Raw genomic sequence first — 15600 nt, forward strand, 5'->3', positions numbered from 1 at the left:
AGGCGTAGGACGATCTTTTACGCATCCGCATTTGGGCTGAGGATGTAGGGCTCCCAGGCAACTCGATCAAGGGGATCAGTCTGTTTAGCTCTCGGAGATTCGGGGCATTGCCAGATTAGATGATTTTGACTCAGAGGTGGGTTGCAGAGATTGCAAGCCTCTGGGTCGCCTGTAAGCTCATTATGCAGAGTAACGCACGTAAGGGAAGAAGCGATTGGCCTAAATTTTTCGCCAGGCCCTACAATCCGAGGGTGTTAGGGACCTACCTGGTGGCGGATAGATCCTTCTGCCTAGTTTGGGAGTCACAGAGAGCTCCTTGTAGGTAATGAGGGGGGTCTTTGAGGCGTATTGCCGCCAGAACGACTTAAAAAATCCCGCTCTTCTCTCACATATGCGGCCTTCGCTTTTTTTTCACCCGTAATATGCGTATGCATATTTTGTTGAATAGTTTTATAAAAAAAAATAATTACAAGTTTCTGGATGCTGTGCAATTACACCTGCAGATTCATACAAAAAAAAAAAGCCATCACTATCAGTTCGGTTATGTGCAGTGTACTTCCGGTTTAGTTCAAGTCTTCCTGTTTTGTATTCGCCGTCGCCAGAGTTGCAGCAGTTGGTTGGAGGTGGTATCAGTCGGTTTCAAGTTTGGCAGTGTTCATGTGAATGCACGGAAGTTGAAGTGTTTGGAGTACTAATGGGACTCTTCGGAAAAACACCAGAGCGATCGCCGAAAGAACAGGTACTGATAAGGAGTATTTATGCGCAGCAATTTGCGTTACCGAACTAATAGAGGGAGCGGTCATTTCAGTGGTGGCATGTTTCTTTTTAGGTTCGAGAATGGACTTCAAAGCTCAGAAAGGAAGGTTACCAGCTGGATCGCCAAATCAGAGGTACGATTCAGGTCCTCTGCATGTTGCATTAGCTTTCATGTTGCGTGTCATCGTTCGCTCAATCGAGAAAGTTGAAATAGCGTTGCTCCCTTTGATTGAATGTTGCATTGACAGCTATACAGCGGCAAGAGGAGGGCGTGAAGAAGTCTCTGAAGGAAGCTGCAAAAAAGAACGACAAAGAAGTTTGCCTTATCCTGGCTAAGGAAGTGCTTCGTGCTCGTAAAGCTATTAGCAGGATCCACGCCTCCAAGGCGCAGTTGAACTCCGTTGTGATGAGCATGAACCATCAGCTCGGTAAGCCGGAGCCTCTGTTCACCTTGCGATTGCATTTCCGCTGGTAGACTGTCACTGTAACTGATTTTTTTTTTTTTTTTTTTTTTTTGCAGCGACCCTTCGGTTGGCTGGCTCAATGCAGAGGAGTACCGAAGTTATGAAGAGCATGCAGCAGTTGATCAAAGTGCCCGAAGTAGCGCAGACAATGCGCGATCTGTCAAAGGAAATGATGCGCGTAAGTGGTGCGATGCACAAAGCCCATTATTGCGTCAAGGACCTAGTAGCCGGCGGCTGCCAGTGGCACCTGAGGTTTCGTTGGTGCGCAGAGCGGAACAGCGATTATCAGACAGGTGGAAGCGCTACAGCGCGAAGGAAACATGAAAGCAACAAGGAGAAAGCCAGTCATTGGGAGAAGCCAGTTATATGTAACAGAAATGCTGATGGCATTGTAATTAGGAACATGAATAGGTCAGTGAAGGTAGAAGAATTTCATGCAGAACTTTATAATAGCCAACCAGAAAAGATATCTCCAGAACTATTGGTTTCTCACAAATGCAAATTCTGGCAGTTACGAAGTGAGATATAAGATAAGTTTCACAAGCAGCAAGTGTGGTAAAGCTGCTGATAGAGATACATTGATGGCAGGTGACCTGAAAGACTGTGGAGGTATTGTGCTTGGAGTGGTTGCAAACAACGTGAAGTCCGCTTACGTCGCAGCGGCCTTCATGTCAGAAGACCAAAAGTGCAGGGAAAATCTGCCCACTTGTCTAGTCCGCTTATTGCAACATGCAATGTGGGAACACTAGTGATGTCACTTGCAAGCCATCTGTACACAATTTCTTATGACCTCAAGCTTTCTGTATGCATAGAAGAATGCTCACGTGATGCAAATTCACTTGAAAGACATCATAAAAGGCCTGGAGATTGGAGACCTATTAGCTTACTGCCTTTTTGTACAAGATTCAAGTAATTTTTAATGAAACTACAGCAACACTGGATTTTAGGTGGCCCACAAAATAGGCTGGATTTTGAAAGGAGTGTTATATGACTTAGACAATGAATTACAGTAAAATATGAAAGACATGAATGGGCAAAATAAACTGTTGCCTTGAAAATTATATACAGGAAACTTATGTAGCGTTCAACAAAAGAGCAAAGTAGGATCAACTTAATGACTGATCGCATATATTTTGGATAGGTAGAACCGAGTCATAAGAGAGAGAGATTAGGAGGAGAGTAAAACTCGATTGGAATGTATTTGGCACAGTCACTCCAAAGTAGTCAACAGCAGCTTACTAATACTCCTCAAAAGAAAATTATATGAACAATGTATTCTGCCAGTACTTGCCTATGGGGCTGATATTTGCTATGGAACAGAAGTTTGAAATGGTACAACACAGTGAGCAGAGAAAGTAAAATGGTGACTGTACTGTTAAAGTGTAGAAAAAGAGGCAGAGACTGAAGTACTTTTAGTATGAGGTCGAGAGCAGTGTTGCAGCATGTACGCACAAATTTCGGTGATGGTGCCTACAGGTGGCAAAAGGTGGGGGCTACTACCCCCAAAAATTTGCTGGGCCACATAAAAGCTAGCCGAGTGCTGCATTTAGATGCTGACAAGGACGGCCCGTATTAGGCCCCCTGGTTGGAGAGTGAGTGCATGATGCTACTACTGCAGCGTTTTATTTATTTTATAATTATAAGCACCAATGCCAAAAATCTAAAATTTAACCCCCCCTCCCCCCTTTCCCGCTCTTCTCCTTGCCACCCCACTACAAATTATCCTGGCGCCATCCCTGCACACGATTAAGGGTACTTTATCATCAGCAGCCAGGATGAAGGACCCACCGAATCATCTCCAGTTATTTCTCTCATATGCCAGCCATGGCATATGAGAGGCATATATTTCTCGACCTTATTCAATTGATTTTTTGCCATCACGTTATGTGTCCACTCTCACTGTGATGGACCAGCCATTGTTTGATCTGTGCATTGCATATTTTTCCCATGTAATGCACAGACCAGGTGGCTGTTGGTCCATCACAGTGCTGGTTCATCACAGGGCAGGGATGTTCTCATTATACTCTTCTGCGGGGCCTTGTGAAATCGGAGCAACACACTTTTGCAAGCACATTTCTTGCACAGCTTCCATAGCGTTGCATGCCAACTGTGAAGCCCAGTATATAAAAAGACTATTCCAATGTGAACTATTATTACCTTGCTTTATCCACTTAAGTCGAAAAAATGCGAGCTCAGTATTGATGTGGTAGATGTGCTCCGAAGCCTTCTCACGGCTGCAATTTTTGCTGTGATTTATACGCTCCTCCCAATGTGCTTTGTTTGTACAGGCAGGAATTATAGAGGAAATGCTTGATGACACCATGGAAGGCCTTGATGACCAGGAAGATCTGGAGGAAGAGGCTCAGGAGGAAGTTGACAAGGTCTTGTGGGAGCTGACTGCTGGTGAGTGCTGCAAGTATGGTCTAGAACAGCTTGCCATTTGATTGCTAATTAGAGTTATGTGCAAGCATCGTGCATGGATAGCAATGGTCATATTGATGCAATGTTTCTAGGCATGTGTGAAATTGGTAAATTGGTTTTTGAGGAAAGGAAATGGCGCAGTGTCTGTCTCACATATCTCGGCAGACACCTGAACCGCACCGTGAGGGAAGGGAGGAAGGTGGGAGTGAAAGAAGAAAGAGAGAAAGAGGTGCCGTAGTGGAGGTCTCCAGAATAATTTTGACCACCTGGGGAGGCATGTGCGAATATTCAGTCAAATAGTAAAGTATTCGATATTTAATTCGATCTGAATGTTTGGTATTTGAAATTTTGAAGTATTCGTCTCGAGCGAATGTTTCTGGAACTCTAGCTGCGTGTGGTTTTGGTTTAGCATACCTCCTCTGTGATGGCACCGTGGCACGCGCGCAGCCAGAACCCCTACTCCGAGCCGTGTGCCTGCGCTCCTGCACCCATGCCAGAGCTTGTCTGCGCTTGCTCGTGGCACAAACGCAAGCAGGCGGAAGCGTGGCACCTAGGTCTGCACCTGCCAGGTATCTACGGCCGCACTACCCACAGTGCGCACGTGCTGTAAACGGCATGCATCAGCGGAGAGATGTAGCACAGCGCTAGCCGTTTCCGTGTGCCATCAGTGTGCACGCACCGATAGGTCCTCACAAGGCAGGCGTGCAAACAGCTGGCCAGCGCCTGGCGCCTTGTGGCGGCCTTGGGGCAATCTGTGCATGCGAAGTGGCTCTCCACAGAAGAGAGAGAGAGAAAAACTTTTATTGTCAGCCAAGGTTGGAGCAAGGCCCCCAGAGGTGGAGCCCTTAGTCCAGGGCTCCATTTGCTGTAGCTACCTAGGTCATATGAGTTCCTTACTATTTATTAACTATAGGGAAAGCTGGCAGCTGTGCACTTCATCCACCAAGGTCGCCCGAGGCATGCCGGGAAGATAGAGGCTTCGGATTGACATCTGGTGGCTTGTTGACTGTGCTACGGATTGGTTTTCTTGGTTGTTCAGTTTCATTTTCTTTGATGTTTTGTGCACTTTGTGGTTGTGTAGTTATTCAGCGACACACTTAGTTCATTTGAGGTACAAAGCATCCAAAGGCGCTTGACTTGAAGTGAGTTGAGCATAGTGTCTGGTGCCTGCTAGACCTGAAGTCCGTTTGCCCCATTGCTTGGAGCCATTTACGCAGCAAGCTGGGCTTGCTCAGCAGAAACCTGTGCTACCTGTCCATTGAAAGGTGAAAGGAGGGAAGTCTGCTACCGTGGTCACTCTGCACATTTCTCGTAGGAGTCTCGGAGACGCATCTTTTAAAAGTGCAAATTGCTTTGACAGGCGCACCTTATGTTAACCATGCTCATCGAGGGTTGCAGTTGCTTCATTTCGAAGTCTGGCGGTGGCCATGCATTGCATGCAAGAATGACTTCCACTTCGTGAGTTAATTCACGCAAATACCCACACGTTGCACTTGTCAGCACAAACATGACCATCACTTAAGGGTAGGAGAGGTGTCCACTTCCTAATTCATGGTTTTCTTTGCAAAATATTTAAGCACAGTGCCAGGACTTGGTAAGAGCCAGCACTTAGCTTGTGGAAACTTTTTTTATTCCTGCATGGGCTGTTGCTATGCTAGGTTTGGCCGAGGTCACTCTCCCATTGGCTAGAGCTGGCGCGACACTCCTCCGAACTTACCCGAGCTTACCCGAGTTACTATGAGGCTTCACAAAAGATTCTTTGTTGGGATCGTGTTGAGTGGTGCTTTCGCACTAAAAAAAATGTTGCGCTGCCTCACGACCAAGTAGCCTGGTATTACCAGTGGACGGGATATGCACATTCTCTCATACCTTTCGATATTACAGGCGATTGGCTTTCATGATTGTGCCGAAAGTTTTTGTTTTTGCGGACACTCGCTTATCGTTCACTTCTGCTGCAAATAGTACATTGGCACTCATGTAAGTAATGTGACCATGAGGTTTGCATGTCCTGCGGCATGTACGATTCGAACCTGCTAAATGTGCAGGAAAAATTATACGAGGTGGTCATTTTAGGGACCTCCAATCAATGTATGCTTGCAAGGTATGATGCACGTACATGCACTAAATGCGTCAGGTACTGGGAGCATTATACCCGTTCCACAAGTGCACAAGAAATGGCAGTAAATGCCTAAGGCCTTATGTTTCCTGATGTCATTATTTTCATAGTTGGTGCTAGGCGTCCATGTTTAATGTAATTATACGAGAGTCACAGTGACTATAATGCCCGCAAGGCAGTCAAAAATTCACCCGGATATAAACGGTGCCCATCAGCACGCAAAGTCCTTCAAATGTAATATAAACATTATTTTGCAGAAAATCCTTCTGTTCTTGCTTGACAAGTTGAAAAAGTAGCCATAAACTCGCATGTCAGCACTTAAGCCAAGAGTATCTCTCAGAAGTGCTGGTAAAAATTACACCCTTCACACTGAAAATGTCGTAGAGATGTCTCATCTGACTGAAAGTTAGGAATAAACCGTTTGCTACTGGACAGGAAGTTGTTACTAACAAACTTGCATGTTTTCTGCGTGTGCAATGCGGACAAGAGTATGCATTGCTTGGGCGAATGAGGTATGGGGAAACTCAGTAGGTCGCGAATGGCGGTAAGGCTAATGCCATCCTGCTATCATCTTTAGTGGAAAAGAATCATTGCCCATAGCAATCTTCAGAAGAAAGGTCAACATGTATTTGTTGTCACTATAGAAAGACTTTATTTCGTTATCACATTCTGCCTTCAGTGCCTGTGTATTATCCATCGCTTTTACCCTCTGTTTCAGTGTATTCCAATACACGATGTCCAATACACGATGTTTTTTTCTTACACTGTATGCTTGGGTGTTGTGTGTTTAAGAAAAGGAGACTGACACTTGTCAGGCATCCATGCCTTTTTGTCAGCCTCCTAGACAGACTACCTTGTTTGTATCTTGTCTGTCTGAATAAACTTTCATACATTTAATTTAATGCGTATGGCACCGTGCGAATTCAGTTAAAACTTAGGACAGTAAGCACTTGATGGCATTAAATTTGTCAGTGTGGTACGGGTATTAAACAGGACAGTTGAAAGGGGAAATGATGGGGAATTGGGAGACTTTTTCTATGAATAATATGGGAGCAAAAAAAAAGTTCTACCATTTTGCTTTCGCTAGGAGAAGTGCGGCTGTAGCAGTGAGCTTATTCCAGCCGTGCACCTTACTGCACCACTGCCATCAGCACTGCCACGCAGCATGGGCACGCTCTGGAGCCACGCTTCTACAGCTGATTTTCACACGTCCCCATTCTAGCCACCATAGCCTGGGCGATCAAGTCACGGTGGTCGTCGAAAACTGATTGTACTGTGCTAAATCTCTATAATAAGCTGCCACAGCCGCTCTGCTCCTTATGGAATTCACTAAACAAGCGCTGTCGCACAATCACAATCAGACGTATGGAGATGGGTGCCCCTTTCCGCTGCCTGATGTGGAACGATGTGTACGCCTTGGACCAAGTGCTTAAAACCAAGAGCTGCGCAACAATGCAATCGCAATTAAGAGCAGCAGTTGGAGAGGCCCCACAGCTATGTCGGCACCGAATGTAGGTTGGCTTCCCCAATTTCCGGGGCCATTTTTGGAGAAAGTCGGAACAGCTTCAATGTATTCTTTTTTTTTTTTTTCATTTAATGGCCTTGTGTGTTTGAAAAATACAATTTTGAAAATGCCTATTGTGCCGTTCAACCTTTCTTTGTGTGCCAGAACCAGAAGTACTCGAAATATTCACTTAAAAATTATTTGACGAAAATTACTATTCGCTTCGAACAAAAAAAACGCTATTCACACATGCCTAAATATTTCTAGATTTCAGCAAAGCTTTTGATAGAGTTCCAAGTGACGAACATACTAAAACACAGACGCATTGACCTTCCAGAAATTTGGATCATACAGATAACAAACTTTTTAATCAATCGCTATTAGTTTGTAGCAGTTAATCAGGCTGTCTTCCGGTCAGCTCGTGCTAGGACAATTATTGTTTTTATTGCGTATTGTTATGGCCATAGGTAGGTGTGGGCAATGATGAGGATGAAATGGGTGTCCTGGCGCTGGTCCGCTTGCCCCTTTGTTGTTCGGCTCTTTGGCTCTCTCCCAAACAATGAAGCAAAAATTTACGTTTTGCAATTTCTGTTCTTGCTTTGGAACAAAAATTTAGCGATTAACCCTTCACCCCATCTGTTGCCTTCAGCTTCGAGGCATACTCACCACCATTGTCCTAATGCACCGACACTGTAACCGACTGGAATGATTCTTTATTCCAGCCCTTCTCTAAATTATGCATAAGTTGGAGAGGCTTAATTTATACGCCTGAATAACTGTGGGCTACAAACATGCTGTGATAATTTTGACTACACGGGGTTTTTTAACTTGCACTGAAATTTTAGTACACGACTTATTTTGCATTTTGCCTTCCCAGGCTTCTAAGTTGCTGCTAACTTTGGAGTGAAGCTGCGCCCACATTCGGGATTGTCATACAGAATTCCTCTGTGAAAAATAGTAGACTGTTGTTAAAGCTTTTCTGGTTGCCTAAGCAAGAAGCTAATCATGAGACGAAATTAATGGAGTCGGACATTGTTAACTGATGCAATTCATCAGCGGAGTAATATTTAATGCTGCGGAATGTGGCCATTGTTACGCAGTTTTTTTTTTTTGTTGCGAAAGCAACACTACGCGAGTCGCTGAGCCATTTTGCGGAGCTGAGGAAAGGCCATACTGCGCATGCGCGAGGAGCAGTGACGTCACATGGCGCACAACTGGCGTGCCGGTCCGCCGCCGCGTGCTCTCCATCGCCTCTCTCTCTCTCCTCGTTGTCGTTGCTTTTGCAATCCTCCAGGCTTGACCAGACCTAAACCACCGCCAATTTTTTAAAGTTGTATCCCACTGTATACACCTTTCCAACCTGGGCGCTGCCATGTTGTTTCCGGCGGCGGAACCGGTTTCTAGCAGTCCAGAGAGGAGGCGTTTCGCCGCTTCCACCGTGCTAGCGGGAGGTGCCCACTGCAGTCCAGGGAACAATATGGCAGCGCCCAGGGAGCCCTTTTTGGAAAGGTCTATAGGCTGCCTATGCTCGACAACCCAGATGTCGGTCATCATAAATCTGTCCTTCCCTTCACTGAATGTGTTAAAGGGATACTGAACAAAAATCTGAAAATATTGAGGGCACCACCATTTCATTTGCAAGATTTGAGCATGTTGCTTTATTTTTAAGGCGACAGCCTTTATAGGCTCATGACTCTCCAGCATGTCCGTCCGTGAGAACTTTTCAATCAAACACATGACGTCACAAGTTGACGTCATGTCAAGCCAAGTGATCGGTGTAATACGGGGACTCGACTCGCCAGCGTGTCTGTCCGTCCTGCGCGAGCTGTCAATCAAACCTAGAAAAACAGCGCGGCATCCTGCATATGGCTGCGTTCCCATATATACTCCAGTGTGTGAGGAGTTCAAGTGGGACCAGTGGGTGGTACCACTGGTACACAGATTGTGGACCACCTAATTGGTGTGGAATGTTCGGAGTGGCATCAAACGATTCAGCGCATAACGGAGCATAAGATTACTAGTCGAATCAAAGCGTAGCATATAATAGGGATTTGCATCGACGACCTTTGGTTCTCTAAACCACGACTTCTCGAAACTTCTGTTTGACGTAGGACATTCGAAGTGGTGTCAAACGATTTGTCTTCTTGGGCTGGTACATTGGCATTAAAAACGTAGATGTCTGGATATAACGAAACATTTGTACTGGATATAGCGAAGATGGCTAATGAATTAATACTGAACTGTACAATGGTGTATGTCGTTACTCGAATTCGGTTATAACAAACACACCGGATATAACGAATGTGTAATATGATTTAGGTAACTCGAAATCGGTTATAAAGAGCATAACACCAAGCAAATGCACACAATGATTGAAAGTGTTCTAGAGCTCAGCATAATGGCACAAAGGCTTTCGACTTGCTGCACGTAAGGAGACTTAAGTGCTCCCCCTGAATTTTTGATGCTTTGCTAGCAGCTTGCTCCTGGCTGCAAGCTGGTGGACATAACGTCAAGCCTACCCTGAGCAGTGCCGTATGCAAGCTGGCTGTCGCTGCGTAGTTGGGGATTCCCCATCTCATGCCGTGCTTACGAACGTACCATCTCTGCGAAATGCACCTTCTTGGTTCGCTGAATCAGGCATGTGGTCACCCGAAGTAGACAACGACGAGACGCAGGCAGAGAAGCTCGAAGCATAGACACGTGGGTGCCAAACGAAATGCACTGTACAATGAAGCAAAAGCACATCAAATACATCCACTTTTGTGTGGTCCGTCCTGGCGATTGCTTGCTAAAGGGTGGAGTTGATGTCACATCCCGTATTGTGTTCCGATCAGAAATCTCTGTGCCAAATGTTTGCTACCCCTTAAGTGCCCCTATTTCAGGACTTCGCTGGCTTCTGCAAGCCTGTTGGCTCCTCTGACCAGTAGTAGAATCTGGTCCTCTAGGTCCGAGCTGACAACAGTGCCTTCCACTGGTCTCTGCTTAGATTGGTTATGTGAGGTTCTATGCTGTGTGATGTACACTCCCATGTTCTGTGGCACAGGGTTGGTGTTGACCCACACCATGGATGTGTTGAGGGTCCAGTAGTTGATGGCGGGCCGCTCTATCCGTATATATTTTGATTCCTTGTACTCATGTCCCAGTACCCAAGTTACCCATCCTGTGCGGTCTTCTTTTTGGTCAGGATGAGGTGTGTGTTCTCCCTCTTTGTTAAAGATTGTAAGCGGTGCAGAATGTTGTTGTGGAGTGTTCAACCAATGTGGCAGCTCAAGCAGAAAGGGAATCCTTTAGAACTTTTTGCCAGCTTGTGACTGCCTCTGATATAAACGTATGCCACCAGAGCCAGCACCCACGGCCCTGCTGGCAAGCTGCTAAGCTAGTCTGTAATAAGGGAGTAATTACTCATTGACGTCCACCCAAGCGCAGCCATACGGCTACAAAGGAAAGCTATACAGCTTTCTCAGAAACTTCGTAGTTAAAGAAAAATTCGTCGTGGTCCGGGATTCGAACCCGGGACCACTGCTTCACCGGGGCAGTCGCTCTACCAATTGAGCTAACTGGGATGGCAAGGTTATGGTAGGGCGAGAGCGAATTGATCATTAACTCGATGTGGGAACAGTGATGGTTCCAAGCTAGTCTATATAGAGAGGACAGACTCAGCAGCACGTTTTTTTGTTGTTCCAGGCCAACTTGGCAAGGCCCCATCTGCTGTCACAGAATCATTGCCATCGGAGGACATCCAAGAAGCTGGGCCATCATCTGCCCTAGCAGAAGATGAGGATGATGTGACTAAGATGCAGGAGAGGTTGCAGGCCCTGCGCAGCTGAACTGCTGCTAGCTTGTAAACCAAACATGGTGATCAGAATTGCCAGGTTGTAGTGACAAAATGTTCCTTGTTTTTGCTTGCTGGCAGTGCACTAAACCTAAAGCTGCGCAGCTTTAGTATACCCCTCGGGCAGTGCAGGCAGGCTAAAGCAAACAGCAGCCTGCATCTGCTCGAGTACACCATTATTGCATTTCGCCTACATTGATTGGATAAGTGTGGACTTCAATTTAAGCTGCTAGTAGCTGTCATACAAAGCATGCTATGCTGCTCACATTCTCGCAAGGTGCGCTAGAGACTGTTGAACATTAAGTTGAGCAAATTAAGTGCATGTTGCACTGCAGTGGACTAAGATTAGGGGCTTGTGTCATTGCACTGTTTGTACAGTTAATCTTGCAGACCACACTTGCAGTGTAACAGTAACTCAGAATTTGAAAAAGCAGCCATGGAGGACTGCGAGCAAAGTGTGCAGCTTTTCTCCTGCTGCAACGTGTGGAATATATTTATTATGGGCAGTTACAAGCTTTTTGCCCAATTGGTGCAGAGTTATGTACAGCTAAATAAAATGCCTTCAATTCATGCTACCAGTTCAGTGTTTTGGTCAGCTGCATCTGCCATGACACAGTAGACTACCTGCACAGAGGGTAGGAAGACATTCGAAAGCACAGGCATGCCGTTTACTGGCAGTTCACTCCATAACAAAATGTGTGGAAGATCATGCTAAAGCATAAGCACACTGAAAACAGCAGATAGCATACTTGTCACACTTGACGTCGCCGCTTTGTACACAAATATTCCCATTAATGAAGGTATCGACGCACTCTCCAAAATTCTAACTCAAAGTCCTCACCCGCACGAAACTGAAGTGTACCTCACGCTACTTGAATTGGTACTAACACTCAACTACTTTGAATTCAATTCTTCTTACTACCTTCAAGTATTTGGAACAAGCATGGGCACTCCCTTCGCACCCACCTACGCAAACATTTTTATGGGGCTACTAGAATCTGAACTTCTAAATTCATTTCTAAAAAAACCACTTATATACCAGCGGTACATAGACGATATTTTCATATGGGAGCATGGGGCTGAGACCCTGAAGGCATTCTTAACACATTTCAATTCATGCCACTCCAGCATTAAATTCACCTTCAACTCCACTGTCCATTTAGAAAATAGCAAGCTCAAAACCACACTTTACAGGAAGCCTACTGACCGACAACAATACTTAGATTTCACTAGCCATCATCCAAGACACTGCAAACAAGGTATATTCGTAGGACAGGCAACGACACTAAGAATATGTAGCGACGACGACAACTACCTGAAACACCTCCACTCGCTAAAAAACACTAATCACCAGAAACCATCCACAGACAACCCTTAATAATGCGTTCCAACAAGCAACCACTTTGAAACGAGATGTAGTTCTTAAAAAACGAACAAAAGCTAACAGTCAACCACCTCCTGCACTTATAACAAAATACTGCGGAAATACCACCCCATTTTAACTGGTTAACGACCGTCTCAAGAAAATATTTCCCGACGCACCAAGGGTAACATACAGACGCAACACAAACCTGAGGGACATCCTGGTGCATGCTAGGCTCGGTAAGAAACCACCGACAGTAACTTCATGCTCTCGACCTAGATGCAAGACATGCAAACATTTACAAAGGGACACTACGGTTAAAAGTACGGCAAGCGATTTCAGTTACGATATAAAAACCAGTTTCGACTGCACATCGTCCAATATTATCTACATGCTCCAGTGCTCCTTCTGCCAGAAACAATATATCGGAGAAACCGGGCAAACAATGAGTGCCAGATTAAACGGGCACCGGGCTGACACAACACGGAATGAACGGAAGGCAGTGTCGACCCATTTTAATCAACGCCATCACAAATTCGACAAACTCAAATTGTTCATTCTTCAGTCAGGCTTCAAATCGACTAGGGACAGAAAATACAGAGAAGCATTCCTAATCCACAAATTTAAAACACTGCAACCAACAAGGATTAACATGTCCAGGGTTAGCATAATTTGAAATTAACAAATGTCTTGCACGCGGTCAGACCATTTCCTAGAACCTCACATAAGTATATTGTCGCTCTTTGCACCCTTCCCATTTTGTGATCGCCAAGGACCATCTACCACACCCTCTCTCTACCATGGTTACAACAATGAAAAATGAAGAGGACCATCTACCACACCCTCTCTCTACCATGGTTACAACAATGAAAAATGAAGATGTACACACAAACTTAACACTTTATTAAAACTTTTTCATAATTTAAGTTAAACACACAAGCATTTTATTTACTAGCACTTTTCTTTAAATTCGCTGCCCTCTTTCTCTGTCCTTTTTGGGCTCCTTTGTGTGCTGCTGCAAGCAGTCTCTTGAATGCCGCAGGCTTCCTTTTGAACCTGGAACCAAATCCAAAACGTAAACAAAAAAGACTTTAGTAATGCATATGAGCACCAATTTTATAGCAAGCACAATGCAATGCTGACTGTGTCAAATCTCTTCAGGCCCACTGGCAGGGTACTTCGGAACTGCAAGTGCCAAATTTTAATAGACATTTTACTTGTAACAATGCTGGAAGAATGACAACCTGTTCGTAACCTACCGTTTGTTGAGTGACGTCCTGCTCAATGGCACGTAAGTGTAAGGCTCCATTTTGCCCTTCCTGGCATCACCATCGGATGGCTGCAGATAAAAGTAATAAGTCAACTGTAAAGGCATCTTTACTATAACCTAGTACAAACAAAGGAATTATTACAATTAGCATCCACATCAGCACAACTGCAGACTAATCATTCCCCCCCTCCCCCCCTTTTTTTTGTAGGCATATTTGAATAGTGAATTTTCAATCTGAAGGGAATAGTGTTCAAAGCAAAGATTAGATTACATAGGAATAGCATCAGTCTCAAGCCATGCGATTTGTTACATACTGCGTGTACTTCAGTGCATGTTCAGTGCACGAGGTGTGAGGAGACAAGAGGATGCACACTTCCCCGTGCAGAGAGGCGTGGGGTGCACCTTTCCTTTTTAGAGAGCATGTTTAAAGTATTCTTCTGAGGAGAGTACTTTCATCCTAATATGCGAAAAGGGTGCGGAGAAGCACCGCGACGGCGCACCCTTGTGCAAAGATCGTGAGTACTACAAGAAAATGGCTGAGCTCTTCTAAGCGAAGACTGTGCACCTGCGTCAAAACGCTTCAAGGTCTTATCGCAGCACCTATAATAACAGATTTCAACCTTTGAAGGGTGTAAATAACGTATCGCTGGCTTATGTTGGTGTCTTTGAACACCACAAATATGGAAGCTAACGGTGACGGAGTGCTCGCCTCGGAAATGTTGGTAGCACTATTTCCGCATTCATATCTTTTTCATCTTCATCTTTGAGGCCATCTGTACAGCAGGTGCAGCACAGTTCCCACCACAGCATGTTCGCTTTCGCAATTGGACTTTGTTCCGCCGCGCCGTATGCAAGACACGTGCAGACATCCAGATTGGTATGATCGCGTTCAAGGGTCAGGGCATGCATAGGACCATCGACTGCTTCTTTCAACAGCTTATAGTCCTGAATTCTCAAACTTCAAAAATATCCCAAGTTTTCGAATGTCACATCGCTTCAAATACCAAATTCAAATATTCGCACAACCCTACACAAGAGGTGGGGAAGCACACGTGCATGCTTTATACAGGCTCCTTACTTTGTCTGTTTTCTTCTTCTTGGAGGGTCCACCACCTACGCAACAATGAACAAGAGGATATATATAGTAGGTATTAGTCCACTGGCACAGCGCACCGGCAAAAATTGAATAAACATACCACTTCCTGTTCCCGATGTCTTGGCACGATCACCTGTATCCAGTGGCATCTTCCGCTTCTTGCCCTAGAATGTATGTTAACCTAGGATTATTCATGGCCAGTACAGCAAAATGCTAGCCCAGAATTTACTTGTTTGTCTGGACATTTCTGAAAGACTAACAGGCATGCTCATTCTTCCCAGAGTAACTCAAGACAAACAATATAAGCAGTGTATGAGCACTAATAACTTTCAAGCACAACAGAAAATGTGCAGAAGAGGTTTAAGACAGGCAACTCTATATGACTGACATTGCTGGGATGATCTTGTCTTATACTGACAGCTTTTAAAGGGGCACTGAGGACAATTGTATCCTTTATAGCAAAATTATCGGTGGCATTTCGTAGCTTTGCTGCTGCCTATCCAGCAGCAAATGACTTATTGCTAAAAGATTTGGATTCGAAGTTGAAAAAATTCAGCACACACTCAAGACTGCTCACGCAAGGGAATGCGAAAGCATTGATGGTTCACTGTTCACGCATGAACACACAACCGGCCGCAATGGATCCAGGGGCAAAATGTGACTTACAACACCACTCTGAACACTGTTGCCCTCTATCACCGCTGCTGTTCATGCTTTACGTGATAAATATGGAAAGAAGGCTAAAAGAGAACAGCTTAGAACTGACTAGTCTTAACTG

The 15600-nt window shown here is 45.0% G+C and overlaps 2 protein-coding genes across 4 annotated transcripts in view; one reads left to right on the forward strand and one right to left on the reverse strand.

Moving 5' to 3' along the window:
* Window positions 1-556: 556 nt before the first annotated feature.
* On the forward strand, window positions 557-11671 carry Vps24 (vacuolar protein sorting 24). The gene is made up of 6 exons (XM_089578708.1): window positions 557-739; window positions 830-890; window positions 1005-1184; window positions 1277-1398; window positions 3509-3623; window positions 10946-11671. Exons 1-6 carry the CDS (start codon window positions 695-697, stop codon window positions 11086-11088), a joined length of 666 nt encoding a protein of 221 aa, XP_089434834.1. The 5' UTR covers window positions 557-694; the 3' UTR covers window positions 11089-11671.
* Window positions 11672-13338: 1667 nt separating this feature from the next.
* Window positions 13339-15600, reverse strand: part of LOC149349666 (RRP12-like protein) — a 46332-nt gene continuing 44070 nt past the window's right edge. For 2 of the 3 annotated variants that reach the window (XM_089578706.1, XM_089578705.1), the window contains exons 29-32: window positions 14923-14986; window positions 14805-14839; window positions 13716-13795; window positions 13339-13512 (exon numbers count right to left, since the gene is read on the reverse strand). In XM_089578706.1, the coding sequence (XP_089434832.1) occupies window positions 13401-13512; window positions 13716-13795; window positions 14805-14839; window positions 14923-14986 (291 nt within the window). In that variant the 3' untranslated portion in view covers window positions 13339-13400. Of the gene's footprint in view, window positions 13513-13715; window positions 13796-13949; window positions 14556-14804; window positions 14840-14922; window positions 14987-15600 lie in introns of those variants that run through there. The other variant, XM_089578707.1, reaches the window with a different exon arrangement.

This window comes from Amblyomma mixtum, chromosome 3 (genome assembly GCF_055824585.1).
Source record: "Amblyomma mixtum isolate Tamu chromosome 3, ASM5582458v1, whole genome shotgun sequence".
In the NCBI taxonomy this organism is placed as follows: domain Eukaryota; kingdom Metazoa; phylum Arthropoda; class Arachnida; order Ixodida; family Ixodidae; genus Amblyomma; species Amblyomma mixtum.

Coding starts and splice junctions, on each gene's coding strand:
- Vps24 (XM_089578708.1), top strand. CDS start 695: ATGGGACTCTTCGGAAAAACACCAGAGCGATCGCCGAAAGAACAG. Junction 1,185..1,276: donor GAGCATGAACCATCAGCTCG/GTAAGCCGGAGC, acceptor TTTTTTTTGCAG/CGACCCTTCGGTTGGCTGGC. Junction 1,399..3,508: donor TGTCAAAGGAAATGATGCGC/GTAAGTGGTGCG, acceptor TTGTTTGTACAG/GCAGGAATTATAGAGGAAAT.